Here is a 23,399-nt window from a genome sequence, read left to right on the forward strand (position 1 = left end):
GCCTTCAACCTTTTCAATTATGTCCAGCCCCACGAGGTTGTCAAGTTCGCGATCTACCAGATCCCTGAGATGGAAAGGAATCCGTCGGTGCTTCAGCGCCACTGGTTGTATAGATTCGTCGATATGGAGCCGGACCGGCTCACCCACCAGCTGTCCAATGCCCTCAAACAGGGATCCATGTTTGGCCAGGAGGACCTGGATGTCATCTAAGTACACCGAGTAGGCGAACGTGACGATACCCAGTGCCTCCGCCGCGGCACAGCAGAGCAGGGTGTTGTCGCTCACCGGTGTGACATAGAACCTAGCCCGTATGTGTGAGTCACCATACTGCACATCAGCCACGAACACACCGTCTAGAGGCAAAGGCCGGTCCCCGCCGAAGGCGAATATGCGTGCTTTCGGCGCAGCCAGCGCGGGCGGGGCCTGCATGGTCTTATAATGCTGGCGGGCCATTACATTTACGGATGCGCCAGTGTCCACTAGCATCGGCACAGAGTCTCCATTAACCAGCACGTTGCACCTAGGCTGTCTTTTGGAGCGGGACTTGAGCACGCTCACACTGGACACGAAAAACACGTTCTCCTAGTCCTCTTCCTCCTCCACCTCATCCTGAGGGGCCCCTTCGTCACCCTGAACCACCTGGGCAACGTTGGAGGTCCTCTGGGGCCGGAAGAAGCCGGCTCGAACTGGTCCCCTCGGCACAATGTTGGGGGTGGCAGACCTGCACATTCTGGCGAAATGGTCAGGGCCTCCGCATCTGCCACACTTGACTCCCGTTGCAGGGCATTCCGCGGGGTGCGGGAGATCGTACCCACACTTCGGGCACGAGGCATTCAACCCCTGCGCGCGCTGGCTCTGAGTGTTCATGGGGCACCTTAACCCGCGGCCTCTTCCGACCGCGCAGACCTCTTCCATCTTGGCTGGGCGAGCACCCGCTTCCATCCTGGTTGCCCGCAGTTCCGAGACCTCGTGGCACCTACCCAGTTCTAGGATGCGAGGGAGGGTGATGCCCGGCTCTCGCAGTATCTGGCGTCTCAGTTTCCCAGAGTTGCACCCCTGAATGAGTTGGTTCCGAATCATAACCTCAGGGTCGTTCCAGGCACAAGGTGCTGCCAATCGCCGCAGCCGCCCAAAGAACACATCCAGAGTCTCATCATCTTTTTGTCGAGCCGTTCCCATAAGAAAACGTTCATAGTCCGCATTGGCCATCGGCAGAAAATGATTGTGGAGTGCCTCCTTCGCCGCCGCAAACGACCCGTCCACCGGCTGCAGGGACATAAATACCTCATGCACCGCAGGACCAGCAGAGTATAGGAGAGTGGCCAGCTTGCCGTCGTCCGTTGTCTCCATTGTGGCCCTGAAATACATCTCCAGCCTATCCATCCACATCTTCCACCTCTGTCCCAGGCCTGATGGAGCACCCGAGATATCAAACTCAGGCATTGGCTGTAGGGACCCCGGTGGTTTCGGCGGAGGAGCAGGTGGAGGTACAGGAGCCACAGCAGCAGCAGCAGCAGCAGCAGCCTGATCCATGGTGGAAAGCGCACAGGCACCCCAAAGGATTGAGAAGAAAGGGGCCGCAACTCACCACCAGCCGTGATCTTCGTGGAGGTGTCACTCCAGCCGGCATGCAGACAATGAGGTGTCCAAAAGTTGAGTAGAGGAAGAGACCCCTAGTGCAACAGCAGGCTTTCCATGGAGTCTCCGTGCCTCTGCTCGGTAATAACAGTGAAAATGTCAAAATTTCCTTTTGGAACTGACATGTGCTGTATTCAGCGATCATCCGCCGCTGAAATTTCCAAAAATTGTGGCCGGATGGCTCACCGACGCTTCGTTATGAAGCCGTGAGTCTCCGAGGCCTATTGATCAAAATGGCCGCCGGCCGCGTGCGTCGCTTCCTTCTCTGCGGTCGGAGTTCATCGGAGCGTTCACATGCGATCATCTGCGCTCCCGACGAAACTCCCCGCCTGTCCCAGGAAGCGATCCGGGCCTCGTCGCCACTGTTGGCGGTCTCCGGTGATCCGCCTCCGTGAGCCCCCCACCCCCGTGATAGTAAGACACGGAGACAGTGATGTTGTCGGTGTGGGCTCCCCGGTGATCTGCCGTCACCAGGAACCGCCCCGTTTATTTAACAGCGCACGCGACGGAGTGAACGTCACTCCGTCGCGTGCGTACCCTTAAAGGGGCAACGCCACACCTGCTACACGTGCCTGGTCAGTGCTTCTGAGAAATCATAACATGCTGATGCTTTCAACACCAGGAAGGAGGAGAAGGGAATTGTGTGGTGATTCCGTGATTCCGAATCAAGAGGGATTCTTCACAATCGAAGTAAGTGAACCTCCGTGTGACACAGAATTTAGTGCTGATCCAGGGGAAGGTGGCTTGCACCAGATCCAGGAAGTTAACTAGTACCCAGGCGAGGAGCAATCACCCCCCACCCGCGGACCACGAAAAGCTGGAGCAAACTTACTTAGGACCATGGTGCTACTATGTAATTAGCATTTATTTCTACCACCATCTGTTTTTCCCACAACCATTACACACTTAACAGGTGATGCATCCTTGCTTGATGAAATCCTTCCTCCAAGCCGTGTTTTGGAATGACCAAAACCTTTACTGATCCCTCCGAATGTAATACTGCCCACAAGTCACGCAAGAGCTAGAAGCAAAAGCAGGCATGCAGGGTTGTAGGAGGGAGGGTTGGACTTCCTGCAGGAGGAAAGGTTTGTGCCGCACCATGGGTGGGGGGTGGGGGATGGGGCTATGTTGAAGAAGGGAGAGGATGCTGGAGCTGCAGCAGGTCGGGTTAGGCTAAAGGATTGAGGGGGATGTAGAAAGAAGGGTTGGAGCAGGCAGGTAGTAGCTGTGCAATGTAGGGTCACTGATCATGTCACTTAGGAGATGGCGCTCAAAAAGCGAAGGGTAATCTGGGCAATATCACACAGAGCGCCACTGAGGAAATGTAAACACGGCACAAGGAAGGTCCTACTGTACTGGGGGGTCATAGGGTGGTCACTGATTGTGCACCTCGATTTTCTGAATCTATTGCTTGCTACGTGTTTGTTAGTGAGAACGACGATCAGAAGACATGTCTACCAGTAATGTAGGTTGAGGAGCACTGCGGCATGTCTATGAAAAGGTTGTCTAGGGGAAGACCCAATACCCGACCCGGTTACCGAGGGGCTCCCTCACACGTGAGGCGCAGCGTAGGCTGTCCCAATGGAAACACTTGGGTACAGGCGCGCTATAAATGACTTATCATATCATGGTTGGCAGCCTTGGTCCATGAACATGCAGGATCCGGCTCCGGTCTCAGGATGCTCTGGGTCTCGACTGAGCACACGGTTCTGGAATTAAAGGTGCCAGAACCGGTCCCTTTTGTAGAGAACAGCCTGGTGAAGTGAGGGCCGAGGAAGAGTCTGTAAAAAAGGAAATAATAACAATAATATTACCAGCACATCCACCATGTCTGCGTCACACGCCCCTTTATCGCACATGCTCAGTGGTCCAAGTGAGCGGGAGCGGTGCTCCTCTACTTTTTTTTAAAATTAAACTTACCTGTTCCTATACTTTTATTTTTAAAAGAAACCATTCCGGAATGGTTTCGTTGTAAAATAAAAGTGTAGGAAGCAGTTGAAGTATGCACTTTCAGTGCACTGCAGTGAACGTTCCTTTAAACAGCAGGCACATTTGTTTGGGTGTTTGTATTGTGTGTGGGAGGTGGCACAGAAATGGGGTTTGTGGTGAGCCGGGGCAGGCCAGTAGGGAACATAGCTCCACCACTTCTTTTCGTACACTTCGACCACTGCACGTGCTCCTCCCCCACACCACACCCTGAGCATTTACCAGCCGCCACGACTTCATTATACTAACTACCATCACAGGCATGCATCGTCACCGGAGCCTTGCCCGACACTGTTTGACGTCATCTTCAAGCACCCACGAAAACAAGATACCGAACGTTCAAAGTGCATATTCCAGTGGGTATTCAAGACTGCTGTTGTCTTCACAGGAAGCGCTAACTTCCTCCACTCCTGAGTCCTGATCGACCCATGGATGACCGATGTCTCGGCGCTTTGTCTAGGAATAAGAAGCGCGCTGTTTGGGTTAAAACCTTTTTCCAAGCATAATAAATCTCACATAAAAATGAAATAAGTCCTTTTTATTTGAAAAAATATAACATTTTATTGTAATAATTTAACAGGATTTTTTTACAATGTATTAGAATTTTTTAAAAATATTTAATTCACAGACATATTTGCTTTGCTCCCTCATGCCATAATAAATGTATATTTTCTAAGAACTTTTTTCCAGTTGCCCTCTCCAGCTGCAGCACCGATTACAAGCTTAAGCAACAGAACAGACGATTAAGAAAGGTTACATGAATTGTGGTAGAACATCTTGGTGCCCAGAGAGGTGCAGACAGCCAGACTGCCTGGCGTCCATGCAGTGAATGGTCTGTCACCCTGCACAGTACTTACACTCTCAGACTTGTGCTCTCGTCCTTCATGCAAATATGCAACTTAGCTGCAGTTTGGAAACATTTCCCTGTCGAACCCTCTTTGCTAAAATACTTTCCTGCCATATTTTCCTTCAGTTATTCAAAGATTATTTCAAAAGCATTAATCTGTTTTAACGTTTCCTTAATTTTTCACATGTAGGTTATTAAGCATTTTTTCCAGTACTTTCGTGTTTTCCATTTTTCTCTTTACTCTCTCAGCATTTGCAAAGGTTTCTGCATGGCGTTCTTCTTACGAGTAGCAGAAGGAGGTGTGCCAGCCATTCCAGCCAATCTGGTGGCCAGGAATGTGGACTGAATCTGGCACTACACGCCTGGGTTCCATTCCAGCCACAGGTGCCTCTCCCGAGGACCACCATTTTACCTCAGGCCATTAGTCCCTACAGTCACCCACCCCTCCTCTACAACCTTGAGCACCACTTGCCTATACTCGCCCCCGGTCCACTACCTCCTTGATGCCAACCTCTTCCACCACATGGTGACTCACATGGAAAATGGAAAGGCACACACACCCGAGCTCCCCTTGCTAACTTTTTATAATTAAGGAAAATTGATGTGTGTGGTATGCACCCCAAATTTCTGCCCGGTAAGCTAATAGTGTTGATTGTCCGTGGTATGGCTTACCAGACGGGTAATAACCGTAAACCCTTGGGAAAGTCACTCACTTTGCTCAGCCTATCACTGTGGGACGGTGGGACGGCCGACCGGCCTTACCGACGCAATAAGCTGTTGATGTCCTAATGTTATCTTGGTTAGTTACGGTATACCTGGAATGTGCTCCCTTTTTACTTTGATATAGTGCACTAACTTCTTTCTGCATGTTCTTTATTTCCTTATGTTATGTGCCATTTTTTTTAATCAACTGCTCCAGAGTATCCTGTATACAATTTGGTGTGTTATGAAAGTACAATAAAATTCAGAAAATAAATATAACTAAGCCTGCTGTTCCAATTACATTGCACTCGTCAATCTTCTATGCTAAGTTGTGGCCACTATCTCTACACCTGAAGCACTGTACTAGTGTCAATCTGCATGAGCAGTCGCACAAGCCAATACTCTAGAAAGTGCATAAGACTTCTAATGAGGAGAGAAACAAGCTGTGGTGCGCCAAGACTACTGAAATCTATATGGTCAATCCACAGCAGAAACAACACACAGGGCCCCCCCAGGTCCCTGAATACAATAATGGAACATTGTGGCGATTGTGTTGTAAAACAGCGCAGAAAGCACTATATTCTTTTTTTGCGGCCGACACGTGTTTAGTAATGGAGGATTGCTTACGGGCTCACTGATAAGATCCGCGCGAGACCCATACTTTGGGCTACCCACATTTTCTGCCAATTTTGGATGGACCATTTCTTGGAGTACCACATGAGCAGCATTTCCTCTACTAGGACTGCATTAATAGACTGGCCAGGAGCTTCATTCAAGACATTCTGCCTTGAGGACGACCGAATAGTCGAAACACGTGTCGGCTGCAAAAAAAGAATACATTACTCTCAATAATCTAATGAAGGATTGTGCACTAGCTGGTTTCCATCACACCCATAGGATCTGCACCTACTAAATGTTGGACTTTATATTATAGTGCCTTCTGCGCGGTTTTACAACACAATCGCCACAATACTCTAGAAAGTGCAGCTTCATTGCCCACGTGAGCAATCTGTACGGGGAGTTCTCATCCTTTGAGGCCTCAGTAAAGAAAGCCCTTGCTTCACCCAATCCATTTACTTGGTCTCCTGGCCAATCGCACCAGTTTCTTCCTCTAATGTGGGCTAGAAAGCCAATATAAAATGGTAGTGATCGAAGAAAACATTTTGCACACAATACTATATTAATGTAGCATTCACACCTGTGTTCGTGGGTATTCACGGGCATTACTGGCCTGCCATCCCAAGCCAAAGTACGCCCAATAGACCCTGGGGCCTTGCAAGGGCTGTGGGCCATTAAAGCCCTTGGCCGCCTGTGAATATGAATGTGAATTCTATTAGCGATGGTGTTTGTTGCTGAAATTAAATGATGAAAAGGCTCCCCTTGATGAAAGGGTGGGTGAAGACTTGTAGCCCCTCATCAAAGGAAAGGGTTCCCCAATTGAATATGGCTGTCATAGACGTGACCGGAACTATGGCGCGAGTCATTGTCACGTCTATGGCGTCCATAACAAGAGGATGGAGGCGCCTGCATGGAGAGGGGGGTGGGTCGAAGGGAGGGAGAAAGAAGGGGTGGGAGGACAAAGGGTGAGCTGGAACCATTTTGGGAAAAGGCACCAGTGGCGCATGGGAATCAGCAGCTCCCTTCAAACATAGGCTTTCACTGTGCGTCCATGCTAGGGGCTGGAGCGGGCTGATTGGATGGCTCCCTAGTGCCAGGTGCTAATAATGTGTTCTTCTACAGAGCGTCATGGCAGATTTCTTCCAATTCTAAGCACTGTAACAAGAGGTGCTTTTATTTCTCCATTTTATGGTCCTTGATTTAGCAACCTTGGAAGGATGAAAGTCTAAGTCGGCCCTGCCATGTGATTCAAACTGCAAAGTGCAGGTTGTCCTCCTTTCAGAGATATCCATCCGGATATATAATTTAGTCTATCATCAATAAATGCTATATGGTATCTTCATCAGGATTACAGAATGGAAAAAGTAGAACATTAGTTCTATTCCTTTTTTAGGCTCTTGGGAACAGATTCAGATTTAACTAACATTGTGGTCTGTACAGAAGTCCCAGCACAATTTTTAAGAATGAAAAAAAGGCCAGAGAAAGAACTAGAAAATGTAGGTTACTCTGGTTTTATAATGTGGCCAATCTCCAGCAGTAGTTTCATAGTGCCTGATGCTGGTCAGTGGTGCATTGTGCCCTCACCCAGGGTGCGCCACACCTTAGTCTGCTCGGGGAATAGTCTGCCAAAGTGAGGAACAAGAAGGCAGAGGGTGAAGAGCAGACAGGTATTTGGGCAAGTGGGCAATGGCTTTGTGTAAGGATGGATGTGTGTCCGTCCATTTTATATGGATTGACTTCTGGAGAAAGAGAATAGATATGTGTTGAGATTGCAGAAGTCATTTGGTTCCAAGGAAGTTTTGGAGAGCTAGGAGTTAAATATTGAATAGTGTTGAGTATGTCAGGGTATCGACAACATGCTGGGTCAATTCTGGTAGAGATGTCGGCTTAATATATCTGCTGCATCCAATTGAATTACTGCAGATATTTCCCGGATGGTACTTCTGGGACTGGCAAGCCAATCTTAATTCATAGACCTGGTCCAAGAGTGGAACGGTCAGAAAGGTGAAGGTTGTTCTTGTTGAGGAGGTAAGAGCACAAAAAAGTAAGGGATGTAGAAAAAAAACTAGAGCCCGCAACGTTCTGGAAGAATATGAAGGTTCATGTTTTTTCCCCAGACTTGGGACTTTGTCTTTACTTTCTTTCTTTTATTATAAGAAGGATCAGATTTGAATTATGATTGGGTGGTAAGGCGGGTTTTATTATCATTAACTGGATGCCAGCTCTAAAGCCAATGAACAGTGTGAAGGATGGAAGGAGGGCCCTTCTGATAACGCCAGTTCAAACACTGTTTCTTCCTTTGGTGGTTTTCAGCATTCCCAATGCTTACATAAGAAAAGAGTACACTATTGTTCCACAACACTCGAATATATGTTTTGCACTTACTTTACGGATCATAATTCATGTGAAGGCTGGCCACTTGTTCCATTAGGTTTTGAACAGTAATGTTATGAAGATCTAGGGAGACACTTCTTGAACATGCCATCTCATACTAACATGACCCCACGAAGGCCTCATCATCCTAATAAAACACAGCTAGCTGAGAACATTCCGGCTAGCTTAGGCATCTCCTCATGCCTAACGCAGCCAGAACTCCAGAGTGAACACATCCAACTGATTTCCTCGGCACCACACCTACCGCTAAGAATCAGCTATCATGCAACAACCACACCAGCTGCACACATATCCGGTGCACCCACGCACCGTACGACACACTATCTCTCTCTACTGACTTGAACTGCGGTTCCCGAGGGCGTTCAACCTACCAGCGCTTTGAGGTCATACCAATGACACATAAGGCGCTATATAAATGCCAAGTAACATAACATCTTGTAACATTGTTAAAGTAAAACCTCTCATGTAAGGACGTTTGTTATGTTATCTGATATTCATACTGCTGGCCATCTGCACCGAAGTTGGCTTACAGCGCCTGACCATGCCCGTGAGGAGGCCCGTTGTCACCCAGACAGGGTGTCCATAGACCTTGGCCTGCGGGTAAGTAGGGGAGAGGTGAGAGAAGAGGGGTTAGGCAAAAGACAAACAAGTTCACTGGGGAAGATAGTGAGGGTGTATGTGGGTAACAGTAGGGTTGCGCGTTTCTTAACTCTGATTAAAGATCAGTGTGAGGGAAGGTTTCAGGAGCGTCTGGCTCGTTTGAAGCAACGCTTTAATGTGAAGTTATGCTCCAGTATATTTATACTGCGCCCATCACCAACGGAGTGGTCTTACCTTGTCCGAGAGCTTACGTTCTGTGACCCCGCCAGGGTATCATCAGACCTTGGTCGGGGCTGTGGGGATGGGAACGGGGGATTAGACAGTGGATGGACAACTACGTGGGGGGACAGACACACGAGTTGGAGGGATGAAGGTTTTGTTAGATGCGATGTGTTTTTCTTAACATTGATTAAGTTAATGGAAGGCATGAGAGCAAATGTAAAGCACGTGTAGCCAGTTTTAAAATCAAGACCGAACTGTGACTGCAGTGCACTGATGTATGAGGGGGAAATAATTATGGATGGACCACGTGAATAACACAACACGTGTGCTCCAGAACTGTGTATCATTATGACATCCCCCATTGTGTCACTACCAGATCGGTAGCAGCTAGAGTGCTGGAGATTCAAATCTGGGGCCAGATAACAAAACATGACGGTGCTGGAAAAAGGCCCCTTTTTGACATTTGTGGTGGACTGGCTTTATGACATGGGGGGTTGCAAGGCCCCTTCTGTAATAGCAAACGTGCAAACAATAGTTGATAACCCTGCTTTGCATGGATCCGTGCTCCCTGCAAAGAAGCCCCCCCCTTTCTTTTTTATCGGGACCAGCACATGTTGCCATTATGGAAAATATGGAAAGCTGAGTACCACCCACCTCCCAAAGGAGGTAGAAAATATAGCCTGAACTGCATGGCCCCTCTCCCATACGCAGGAGCAAGACTTGTTTAACTTTACACCCTCCCTTCTTGCCAGGGGTAGAAGTACCTACACCCCCAAACTCTGTGGGATTCCCTGGAGCAAGGGAGCCCTATACCACCTACCTTCTGATGGGGGATTTGGAAGGCACCCAGAGGATGGAGGGGGTGGGTGCACAGATCCTACACAAGGAAAGTGTGAGGGGCTCACAGGACATTGTGCAGGGCCTCTGGGGACATGGCTACCCTTGTATGGTGCCCAGGCATCTCTGATGTGCAGTCCCCAGCGCAGCTGCATGGCAGAGGTTTTGGGATCCAGGAAAGGGGACTCTGCCTGTGGTTGATGACTTTCACCGCACTGCCCGAGATGAATGGTCAAGCCCTCTGTGCTCAATTACATGATACACCTCTCTCAAAACTACTCTGAAATTAAACAACATTATTTTTGTGCAAACATACAAAATTATGTGGTATGTTCCCCAAGTCTAGCAAGTATATTTTGGGCTGCGTGGACACAGTTTATAGTTTTGATTGGAGAACTATGCCTGGTGCCAGGCTTTCTGTGGCTCGCATCCCTTTTGGGCCACTTTCGTAGAGGCTTCAGCAGCTACTGGCCACTGCCTCCATGCCGCCTCTTCCAAATCTCCACTGCCTCTCGCCCTCTGGTCTACCTATCCAAGGGTCAAGTCCTAAAAATATAAGTGGGGGGACTCATCAACAAATGCAATGGCATCTGAAGTCACCAAAAATTAGCATATCAAGTTGAAATATGCCCATTTCATTAAATTGGCTTTGCATAACCACCCAAATTGCACAGGACGAATGGCATTTGCCTTTCATAAAATCAACACACACAAAACCAAGAGAGCATATTTTCTTCTAAAAGGAGTTTTTGAACACGTTAAATGTTGTCCATGTTTTAAACTCCAAGAACCAATACAAACTTTTTCCCTGGAACTTGCATTACCGAAATGGAATATTTCCCCTTTAGTTATTTATTATTTTTCATCAGGTTATATACTGCAGCGGTGATGTGTCCGGCCTGCAAACCTAACTATACGGTCCCCGAGGTCGGCTTTAATACATAAATTCAAAGATGCCATACAATGTTTCTCATTTTAGCTGGGGGGACCGAGTCCACCCACTGAAAGAAGTGGTTGGACTCTGTCCACCCACGTGTACCCTGCACTTGAGCCCTGTAACATGCCCCTTTTCATACCTCTTAGGACTGAACCATGAGCAATGGTAGGGGATCTCATGGCCAGTACTCACTGGCCTCTTTGGTGGACTGGTCTTTTCTTCTCATTACCCAGCCTTCTTTGTTGCCAACTTAAATTCTGAAGCCACCATGGTCTCATGTAGCGCTACATTATAATGATTGAATTCCTCATTGACTTTAAGAGACTGATTGATCCAGCCCTTTATAAGCCAAATGTTAGGATGACCCATAAAGGTGCAGAGTGGCAAAGGCTCTTGGCCAAGCATGAGTATGTGGGCTCTGGTATGAGCTTGCCTCAAGCTTTGATGTTGCACGCTTGAGGGGATCACAGCACCATCAGTTTTCTCAATGCTCTGCACAGCATGAACATACTTTGCATGCTGAAATTCTGTTCAGTGAATTGATCAAATAAAAGAATAGATATTATCCAGAAAATATTCTATTTAACACATTATACTGAATTCCAGTAACTGCCATTTCAGAGGAAAAACACAGAGTTTCATCTCTTATCCTTTCCTGTTAATCTGCATAGTTCCAGTTATTTGCCTCTACAGTTTGAGGTATTGCAAACTTTAATTAGAAAAAAGAGGGGCATTGACTACAGCTACCAGAATTCCCAGAGGCTAAAATTGGTACTAATCAACACCTCAACAGACTGCCTCCTTGAAGATTGCAAGAGGCATGAAAGCGCTTGGAGGAGAAGAGCAACTGAATTGTAGAAAGTACACAAAGCTGGGAACTAAAGTGCGCGTCTCACCCCCTCTTTTTTCTAAATATTGATTCGGGAGTCCTGGGCTCCAGAGGCGCAGAACCGGGGTGACCCATGCTCCACTTAGGAGAGCCATAATGCTGGTTTTACCCCCTGCCCCTCATCGTGGCATTTATATTGTGCTATTGGAGGGGAGTTGGTTCCTGGCTACCAGCATTGACTACAGCTACCAGAATTCCCTGAGGCTAAAATTGGTACTAATCAGCAACACCTGAACAGACTGCCTCCCTGAAGATTGCAAGAGGCATGAAAGCACTTGGAGGAGAACTGCAGAAGGTACACAAAGCTGGGAACTAGAGTGCACGCCTCACCCCATCTTTTTTCCAAACTTTAAATAGACCTTGACCTCCAATACAACAGAGTCTTGGCACTATCAGAAAAGGGCACCCTTGTATCAAGGAAGCTCCTGGTGAACTCCCCATGAGCCCATCTTTGGCTTTTAATCCCTGCTCACAGAGCAATATCGGTCTTCTTGCAAAGAGAACTGTGCCATAAAAGGCCTTACAGCAGTGTGTACCCCTACTTCATGAAGAGATGCGCGCACACCACACGTCTTGTGTGTAGCAAATGATATACAACAGTGCATTTCATTTCCTTGCCCCAAATGTTCTTGTGGGACACAGGTTTGTGTGTGTAACTACTCCAAATGGATTGAGGGGAAAAAGCTTTAAGCGAATGTATGGCATAAGGATCGCTATAAACCTAACAGCAAGGACTTGGTCAATGAAACATGGACAGTGTTCACAAAGGCCACTACTTGAGCAAAGATGCATGAACAAGGTTCACAACGGCAATCACTGGAGAAAAAAAGCTTGAAAAGGTATTCACAATGATAATCACTGGGGCAACGTTGCATGACCGATGTACAGAATGGCCATCAATAGAGCAACGATGCATGCGCAGTGTTCCAAACCACAACCATTGGAGCAACTATGCAAGCACAGTGTTCACAACAGCAATCATTGAAGCAAATAAGCTTGAACAGTATTCACAATGGTAATCACTGGGGCAACATTGCATGACCAATGTTTACAATGGCCTTCAATGGAGCAGCAATGCATGCACAGTGTTCCCAATGGCAATCATTAGTGCAACTATGCACACACAGTGTTTACAACGGCAAACATTGGAGCAAAGTGGCTTGAACGGTATTCACAATGGTAATCACTGGAGCAACATTGCATGACCAATGTTCACAATGGAGCAGCGATGCATGCACAGTGTTCACAATGGCAATCATTGGTGCAACTATGCATGCAGTGTTCACAACGGCAATCATTGGAGCAAAGTAGCTTGAACGGTATTCACAATGGTAATCACTGGGGCAACATTGCATGACCAATGTTTACAATGGCCATCAATGGAGCAGCAATGCATGCAGTGTTCCCAATGGCAATCATTGGTGCAACTATGCACGCACAGTGTTCACAATGGCAATCATTGGAGCAAAGTAGCTTGAACGGTATTCACAATGGTAATCAATGGAGCAACGAAGCATGCACAGTGTTCACAATGGCAATCATTGGAGCAAAGAACATTGAACGGTATTCACAATGGTAATCACTGAGTAAATGTTGCATGAACAATGTTCACAATGGCAATCACTGGAGCAACGATGCATGGCCTGTGTTCACAAAGGCCATCATTGAAGCAACAATACATGGCTAGTGTTTACAGTGGCAGTCACTGGAGCAATGGTGCATAATTGTTGTCAAGCATTTCTACCTAATACAACTTGCTAGTGTAGGTAATGCCAACAAAGTCCATCCAGATCATTTCACAAGCATGACAAATCAAATTGTTAAAATTATGGCTTTTAGAGAGAAAACATTTTCCACCCCAATAAATGTGTGATAAAACTGCATATAATGATTGCATTTTAAACAAAGACCCTACCAATTCGTTTTCCTCAACTAACGTGGAATATTGAGCTCCACCTGTCCGAGGTCTTCATCCCAATTCTAAGGAGGGTATCAATAGGGCTTCCATTTTTGCCAGTGTCATTTCTGTCCTAAAAAGTGCAATAGCGTTCCCAGCAGCTATCAAGAAGAAGTGGGCGAGCACTCCATGAACTGATTGTACAATGTTTGTTACATGTAAGTTGCCCATGTGCAGGCTGCTAATTAAGCAATATAACCCGAGGAGAGTGAACATTACCAGTAGGGTAATGCCCCCAGGCGATAGAAGCCCACGCTAAGCGAGGGCTTTAATGTAGCCCCTGGGTGTGTTACCCTACTGGTAATGCCCCTCCCTCAAAGGGTTATATTGCCATTGGTACCCTGGCACGTCGTAGTGGGGTAGTAATAGCAATTTTTCTCGAGTTGAGAAACTGTGCTGCAACCGTTTCTCGACTCGAAAAAGAAAATGCCCACCATGGATTGGGGAGAAGGGACTACATGTAGTCCTATCTCCCTTTCCATGGCGCCCATTGTAACAAAGGAAAAAATAGATGAAACAAAATGGCATTCTCCCTTTCCATGGCAGCCTGACGGGAGAAAGGAATGGAACAGTGAGGGCCTTCGCTCAGGTAAGTCTTTGTTGGCTGGATAACGCCCCAGCGAGTGCCAATGAGTTTGGTTGTTATAAGCTCATTGACCCTCACTGGGGACTAATAATAGTTTTGTCCAGGCGGTTTCCATATTGGCAAACCGAGGAGAGTAGGCACAGTGCATCCTGAATAATTGTCATGCAGACTGTCCATTGAGTCCTCTACCACTTCTACTTTATTGCCGACATCTTTGATGTCTTCCGTAGGAGGTGCAACAGAAAAAGTGGATATGCCCCTGCACAGCCAGCCAAAGAGCAGGATAGGCACATCCTTCTTGCTAAGAAAAGCAAGCATGCGGCTCTCAACCTCTGTGCACTGTCTCTATTTCTATGGACATCTTATAAACCTGTTATATTGCGCCACATCACCACCGTAGTAGCCTCAGATGGACTAGGCTGGTCCAGAACTTGGGCAGATTGTGCCCCTGCCTGGGGTATCCAGCCTTAGTGATTGGAAGAAAAAAGACATGGGGAATAAAAGAGTATGGTAATGAAGGAGACGGTGCCAAGGCAGAGGGTGAGGGGGTGGTGAAGCAGGGCACATAATGTTTTCAGGCAGCATGGGTGCATGCAGGTCCTACTAGGTGGACCCTAGACTGATAATGCTAGAAATATGGTATTGGCTCTAGTGTAAAATGGATTGTCTTCATGAGGCAAATTTGAAAAGCGACAAGAAATTCGTAAAGTGGGGGGGGGTTGGATGCATGATGGGAGTGAGCGGAGCTGAAGCGGCACTTGGAGTAGGGTGGCTTCTTTTCACAGCCCTACATTTAAATTTGAAATCCGAGCAAACTCTGGAATAGTAATTCAGAGACTTTCAAGTCCGAAGGCCAAGTGTGACCCAGTGAAGGATGAACTGTGTAAACAGGTGAATGTCGTAGGATAAAAAAGGGTAGAGGTGGGATTATCACAGTCTGATTGGCTAATGCAATCCATTGACAGCCTGGCACCGTTCAGAAATGCTGCGAGTGATGTACTTGCTAGCCACTTAATGAGGGTCAGGTACAGTGGGAGGGAATAGTATAATATTCTAATAATAGGGTCTAATATGTTGTCTGAGAGTGCGGTTGCTCCACAGATCAGGGCTCTTGTACAAGGGACTGTGCGGGCTACCTGACAGTCACCACATACTACTATGACACACTTGTTGCTTAATACCGCAGTAAGGCCACTTATGAGAGAGACACATAAGCTACTCTGTAGCAAATCATGCATGCATTTCCCGGTACACAGCCCCTTACGTGTTTTGGCCGAACGGAAAAGCGGATTACCTTGCAAAACAAAATCTAAAACACAAGATACAGACTATTATTTGATAATAATTAGGGCAATTCCAGCAGCATACCAACTTGGATGACTGTTGCCCTTAACCATACATATTTTTTGTGATGCTCTTTTGGTAGAAGCCTTGCTTTATAAAAACGGATTAAATCCAGCACTATATATTGCACAGTATTATTTCAATAGTGATTTCATCTGACGATAGATTTCACAATTTGAAAAGCTATAGAACCGATGGATGGCCTGTGAACCACTAATGAGTTTCCCTAAAACGACTGCATTGACTTCATAGGAGCATCTCTGAATGCATGTTCCGGCGTCCCTCAGTCACGTCACGCCGTGCGCATTTATCTAGTCGGAATCCTTAACAGTGAGTGGGAATTGAATAAAATTCCCATCGTCAGGCGGATGCTGCATGAAGCGTTCACTACAGGACTTCTTTGAATGGCCCAGATGGAAAGTCCCTTAGCACACTCAACCTGCCCCTAAACTCTGTCTTCTCCCCTTTTGAAAACGAAACAGATATGCAATCAAATCAGCATAGATGCAAATATTCGAGCTGGAGGTAAAGTGAGATGATGGGCATTGTGTGCGGTGCTGAAATGTGATCGTCAACATACAAGACTATGTTGGTCATTGCCATGAGGCTGAATGCACAGCCGTACCACAGCTCTCATCATTATAGGTAACGGGACCTGCTACTCTGGGCTTACTTCCGAATTTACAACCTCTACGGAAGGCCCTTCCCAATCGCTTGCCAACTCTTCCTGATCACAAGTTTCTTTGGGCCGACTGCACACCCAAATGAATGCAATTTTCTGAACTGGGCATGTTCAGTGTACAGACACGACTAGCTCTCTGAAATCAGCTCCATTTCTCATCATTAGTGGTAAAAATGACACACGCTTTCTCAAAGCGACCGATGCGAAAGAAGACTGGGTTGGGGAGGTTTAACCTTAAAAGTGGGCACTTTGCGAGAGGAAGAACAGGGTTTTGATGGCATTGTTGAACAGTCTGTCAGAGGAAGTGGTCAAAATCAACCACAATTCCTTTGCAAGTTAATTACTTTCATCAGGGTTTGCCCACTGTATGTGGAAGGTGGTTGGTTTTGTTTCGACACAAAATCCCCAGATGCTTTGTAAATTGGTGGATGGTCCAGAGTATGTCCAAATATTGTAACCTGTAAACTAAACATTTCCCCCACAATAAAGCACATCTCTTCACCTCATGTGTACAGTGAATGTTGATCACAATGTGGAGGTGGGGTTAGTGCTGACTTCTGTGGAATCAAGGAAGAGAAACAAAATGGGACCTTTCATCTGGCATTTTGGTGATCATTTGTTATATCCGAGGACTAGTTTTTCGGACTCTGATCTGGAGCAGTGGCTGCCTATGTAGAATTCAGGCACATCAGTTGGAAAGTGAGGCTAAACGTGGTACGCAGAAAGGTCAGCGGTAACGCATCAATCCAAAGGCAGCGTAGACCATGTACAGCAGGAGAGGCCTTCATGCAGGGAGATGCGCTCATGCTACTGGGCACTATGAGGCAGGCCTGGTGGAGCCCTACAGTAGGTCCGATCACCAGAAGTGATGTATAAGGCACAGCCTGTCTTGATGCAATGTTCTTCAGTAAGATAACGCTCCCACCGTCAGACTTTCCTGGGGCCAGAAAGCAATGAGAAAAGTCCATGTTGCCTTACAAAGTTTTCTTTTCAACTGCCATGACATGATGGGACTGAGGGTGCTTGTTTTCTGATTTATACTGACAAACTAAATACTTTTAAGTCCTGCATGTCAGTCTTATTTTTCTATAATCTTCTTTTTTTAAATATATATATATATATTTATACATACAGTACCTGTCCATATTTGACTTCAAAATCATACGATAATGTTAAAATAACATCATAACTATAATATGTAACTCCAAATTCAAAACACATGCGTCTGGGAATGGGGTAGGTTGGTGATGAATCAATCAACTTTGACCAGCAACCCCCCATCATAGGGTATTGCACGAGACACCAGTACTACCACTCAGTACCTCCCTTTGTATCCTTCTGGGACCCTACCCACACGGATACCTTAAACTATTGCAAGTCAGGGTCTATTTTCCAGACAAAGACATCATGACCTTGTCCGAACTTGTCAGCACGTAAACAATCATGACAATAGCATGCTGCCTTCCGCTCTGTGATAGCTTGTTCTTTTCTTTGGCATCCGAGTCCAAGATCCCTTTCAGCATATGATCATTTTGAAGATAATCTGTTAAAATTGCACAACCATGATCCGGTGTCCCATCAGATCTCTGTATTGCCCAGAATAAATAATCGAACAAGCCTTTGTGGTTCCCAGCACAATAGCACAGGGTGTTTGTCTGGGTAATAGTAACCCACGCCTGCAGGACCTTAACAGGATAACCTTGACGGGAACTACTGCAACTCTCCGTGTCCTGCAAGGTCATTGACTGCTACTGTTGTGGCGGTCGGATGCCTTCAATGTGTTAACGAGTTTAATTCCCGCACGGGAACCATACTGCCCATTCTTAGCATATGTACTGTCTTGTTTCCATTGTCCCAATCATTTGCAGTGAAAGAGCAAGCGCCACTTTTAGCTCCTTAGGCGTAGGTCATCTTCCCAAGGTAATTAGCTGGCACATATCCTTTCTGCCCTTCGGCTTCTGCCAGCCACCACTCTTTATTGCCACTTAGGTCAGAGAACTTCAGGATCCGAACCCGCTGGTATTCCTGGAGGCTGAGCTCTTGGTTCCCCCGTGCCTCAAACGCATAAACTGCATAGAAGATCTAATGGGAGAGAAACAGAAGCGGGTTAATGGTGCACTAGTCAAGCAAACTAGATCCTGACAACAAAAGGCAACTCGAGAATGTTTGCAGACTCCTCGGAGGAGCCTCCGGTGCCCATGCCCTACTGGATCATGGGAGTCCTAGTACAAAACATCTGGAGAGCCACAGGTTGCAGAAACTATCCAGCAGCTGGAGAGGGTGGGCTCCATGATGGGGATACGCCGTTTGTATTTTTAGTAGTGTGTTGGCACTTTCATTATGGAGTAATTAATTTCAACTGTTAACGCATGCAATCCAAAATGCATTGTGAGTACATATAGAACTGGTGGCTGTAAATTAATTACCAATTCTGAGAACTGTCTATGTATTTTGTAATCAACATTCCATCTTCGTATCCCAGTGAGTTCATTCAAGTAACTCGCTTTAGGGGTTCAATATTTCAAAATATAAAAAACAAAATGTGTTCCCATTGTGTCTTTAGAAAACCATGCCGTCTTTCTAGTAAAAATGGAAAACAGATGCACTCATTTGGCTCCAAATGAGTAAACAGAGTGTGCCAATATGGCCTCTATAATGTAATTACAACATTAGAAGATATGCTGCTTGGAGCCAAGTTAGTCATTAATATTGAAGTGATATTTGGGACTATACCAAGCATGAGCCATTGAGTAAGAGAATCCATTGATCTACTACAAACGTTATTTAAAAAAGCACTGGAGGACAGCGGCTCCTTTACACAAACACAAACCTAAGGCAATTGTGTACAATTATCTTACAGTTGGCTAAATGGAAGTGACATCAGAGCTCTTATTTCCAAAGATAACTTTTAACAAAAGCCCATTGCGAATCCTATGGACAGGAATCAGAGCCGCCGGGATAACAGGTTGTCCTTCTTTTAATGGTTTCTTCTCTACTTTGCGTTTGCGGAAACATGCAGCGACTAAAACCTATCTTAAAATACTATGTTCAAGAACATTAGTGTTGGGCAGGCCACTTACATGACCATCCACATCATTGAAGACGTCAGTCTCCGCTCCATCTGTTCCATTGGTATCTGGGGTCTCAATCAAACTATTAGAGAGGGAGCCGTAGTCACTGGTGCTCTCTCCTCGAGTCTTAGTATTAGTAATACTGGCCCGCCGCGATGAGACAAAAAGGCTGATGTTGTCAAAATCATCGTCCTGGAAAACACAATCCGTCACCACCTTTTGAGTCCTGCTTGGGTTGAAGGGCTTTAGGAAAGAGGAGTACACATATCCTTGGGTTACTGTAAACAACAAAAAAAGACAAAGGTCACGATATTGCTAGTATTGTGAAGCATATAAGGCAATCCATCAAAAGTTGCACTTCACATCCCACCATCAGAGGAGGCTTCAATGCGATTAGAGGTGATAAAGTAAGCTCTGTCATACACCTTCTCATGTGAAAGAGCAGCGCATTTTTAAAAATGTAAGAACTATGCTAACCTTCTCAAAACAATTGTGTTCTTCTTAGCACCTCAAAAAAGAAAGTAATGATTGATAAGCCCAACATTTGTTTGATACTCCACCCTGTATAGTGTCAACTTTTGTTAAATTAATGCCAATAGAGAAACGCATGAAGGAGTCATGGGAGAAATTACGATTGGCTTGGGTTGCGGAGGGATGTTTCGGTGAAAGTATGGGAGAGTGTCTGGAAGGTGGCAGTGAAAGCTAAGATGGATCTGAAATTGCGTTATATTCATCAAGAGGTTTTAAGCCGTATTTATTGAACTACGGAGCAGATGAGTGCGATGGGTCTGATGGATAATGATCTGTGTTGGGGCTATCAGCAGATGAGGGGAACATTATTGCATATGCTTTGGGAATGTAAGGGAGTGACGGATTTCTGGAGGGATGTATTAGACAGAATTAATGCAGCTGAGAACATCTCCTTTCCGCAAACCTTTATGGCAGTGATTATTCAAACAACTGAGGGTAGATGCGAGAAGGCATGTGATTCTTCTAACTGGATTGATAAAGCTTTACTGACGGCAATTAAGCAAATTATGAAAGCGTGGAAGACTAGAAAGAAGCCTCAGATAGAGAATTGGTTGGTGGATATGCAAACACTTTCAGGCTCTGAAATTCAGTCAGTAAGACAAAATCCAGAGGGAGAGTACTTAGAACAGTGGGGGCCTTTTAATGATCTGGGGTTAAGGTTGCGGGGGTGTTGTGTGGTTTGTGTTACGTCTAGTGGTTTATGTTGTCCTTGTGTGTTTCTATTTATTGGGCTTCATAGGCGGATATCAATTGTATTTATTCTCTATAAAATCTTATGCTAAGTATGACAAATAGAATTAGTTATTTGATATTTATAATCGCTCAACTTTGTTATTGTTGTAATGTTTGTTGAAGAAATCAAAATAAAGAGTTAGAAGAAAACGGTTTACGTTCTTTTTTTTTTAAGACCTGCTTACAAACAAGAGAGAGAGCATGGAGAAAATCTGGTTCGGCCGGTTTTTTGATTTACTACAAATTTATTAAATATGCTAAACGTGTTGGTTGTCCCATGTATATTCACTCCAGACTGTAAACCTACAGCACCCAATACTTCCCTTTTAAGAGAAAAGAATCCAACGAGAATGTTTTTTTTTAAAAAAGACAGTTGGAAAAGGACAGTTTGAGAAGAGAGGAAGAAAGGCGATGCAGAAAGAGACTTACCGGGGGGGAGGGGCTTTGCTGCCTTGAGCGGCCCCCCATGCCTGAATATGGCAGCGAGTGGGGAGTCCCCCCCAGAGAGGAAGCCAGGGGGCCGAGCTGCTGAAGCAATGGCCGGCTTGGCCGCCCCTGTGCCGTGGAGGATGTGGGCAGTATCCAAAGAACAGGCAACGTGCCAGGTGCTGCCTGGGCCAATGAAGAGCAGCCCAGCCTGGGCAATATGTGGGGGTGGCTCAGACCAGGCTGCCCGGCCATGCCCCTGAAGGCCTGCTTCATGACCAGTGAGGCTGGCCCTTCATTGAAGTCCTCCCGGGCTACGTATGCCAAGTGCCGCCCGGGAGGTGAAGTGAGGAGAGTGGTGAAGCCCACTCCACCCAAAAGGGTGGAGTGGTGAACATTAAGTTACGGGTTGGCCGCCGGTGGAGGAAGTCCTGTGTTGATCTGTTGAGCGGCCAGGGTGAAGAAAGCCCCACACTGCCCAGCTGAGCAACCTGGGTGAAGGCAGCAGCCTGCCCACAGGGTCTTGCGACAGAAGGCCAGAAGACTAAACGAGGCCGCAGAGTGCAGGGGTGAACTCAGCAGCATCCCTGTTGTCATGGGGACACTCCCCAACATAAGATGGCTGCGGAGAGTTTGGCGGAGTCCCCATGGCAAAGGGGACGCAGTCCCAAAGCCAAAATGGCGCCGCGGGCACGGTGTGATGTCGGGTAGGTGCCTCAGCCAAAGGGGCCACCCAGAATATATAAACAAAGCAGCAGGTGCGGTAGTGAGCGCAGGTGGGCCCCCTGCCATCAGCGCTCACCCAGAAGTTAATAAAGGGCCGCAGTGTGGCAGTGACAACGGGTGGAACCCACTCGCAAAGGGAGCGACCCAGGATAATTTTATAGAGAGTGGTGAGTGCGGGTAGCCCCATGTCAGCGACGGGGCTATCTTGAGGAATGAAGCAGGGCTAGGCTCCAGCCATCATCCATAGGAGACGGGCCCAGGCAGCCACCATCCAGCATTGCCACCAGCACCAGCTAACCACTTTTCAGCTTTGCCTTCAGCCCTGCACCAGCCAGCACAGAGCCAGCGCTATGAAGACAGAACCACAAAGGTACCGTCAAGGGGGTGAATGCATCAGTCACCCTATTGTGGCATAATGTTTTATGTAGTATATATGTTGTAAGTCAAGGTATATATGTATGTGTAGTTATATGTATATATTTATTAAGTAGCACTTTAAGTAGGACATGGGACCACCACAGAGGCCATCCTCTGGCCACACACTCTCTGTGGGTGGTACCGGAGGCTGGGTGGGGGTCTTTAGCACCAGACGTACCCTAAGGGTCCAGAGACCCCTCCAAGGAAGAGTTAGCTGGCGTAGCAGGTCCCCAGTCAGTTGGAACTCATACCAGGGAAATTGTAGGGAAAAGGTATAAAAGGCGTAAGTGGTTTTGTTAAATAAACATGGGTCCCCTACACACTCTGGTGTCTGTGTCCCTTAGTGATCCCCTCTCCTGTTATCAGCAACTTTATTTTGAGGTGCTGTGGCCCTCCCTATCCAGCAGGCTTAGGGCTCGGGGTGGTGGTTCACATGGGGATTGTCCCTGGTTCGTGGGCAGAGGAGTGCACCCTTGTTTGAAGCAGGACCAGGAAACGGGGGCTACACAACTGTACCACAACACACCTGCAAGTCAACCACGAGTGGACACTTGTTTCACTCTCTGATTCCCCTATGTAATGGCTGCACTCAAGAGAAACCTACAGACTCGGGCTGGTACACATTTTCACCACCGATGGAAAAGTGCATGACTTGAACTTCACGCTCAGCTGGTCCAATGACTGTGTCCCCTGAAAAAATATTTACTGTTCTTACCACAACCAAAAAACACAGGTAGGGGGAAGTGTCATGAGACTCAAGTGCACTTGGTAGAAATGGCCACGACCTAAACCTCCAGACTTCCAAACCTCCCGACCATGCCTGGCAAACACACCACAAAGGGCAAAAAAACTGTTGTGGAATGTCTGACTAGAAACCTGGAAAACAGTCCAAAGGTCAATTGAGCTTTACAGGAATGTACAACATTTTTTTATCACCAAAACAGCCTAACTGTTGGCACTTTGACAGTGTTCTTGGGACCACATCCACAGGCCATTCTCTTTCAGAGGCCACATGCCCCTAGTCCATCAGACCTAACCATCAGAATAAATGCCACAACAACGTAACTGCCATTCACTCCACTTTTTCAAACAGTGGATTAAGACGTGTGCATGCCCTACGGACACGAGCATTGTCACACAATCTTAAAAAACTATAGTGTAATGAATAACCTCACCACACATGCTAATCGCCAGTATCCTGGTCATCAAAGTCAGAAAACAGCTGTTGAAATAGAATGAGTAGAGCGAGACGTGCAC

General features: G+C 46.7%; 1 protein-coding gene across 1 annotated transcript in view; it reads right to left on the reverse strand.

The window, feature by feature from the left end:
* Positions 1-4,159: 4,159 nt before the first annotated feature.
* Positions 4,160-23,399, reverse strand: part of ARHGEF38 (Rho guanine nucleotide exchange factor 38) — a 372,213-nt gene continuing 352,973 nt past the window's right edge. The window contains exons 13-14 of the mRNA XM_069630953.1: positions 19,320-19,588; positions 4,160-18,321 (exon numbers count right to left, since the gene is read on the reverse strand). Of these exons, the coding sequence (XP_069487054.1) occupies positions 18,136-18,321; positions 19,320-19,588 (455 nt within the window). The 3' untranslated portion in view covers positions 4,160-18,135. The remainder of the gene's footprint in view (positions 18,322-19,319; positions 19,589-23,399) is intronic.

Source organism: Ambystoma mexicanum, chromosome 6q (genome assembly GCF_040938575.1).
Source record: "Ambystoma mexicanum isolate Mex_15411 chromosome 6q, UKY_AmexF1_1, whole genome shotgun sequence".
Lineage (NCBI taxonomy): Eukaryota > Metazoa > Chordata > Amphibia > Caudata > Ambystomatidae > Ambystoma > Ambystoma mexicanum.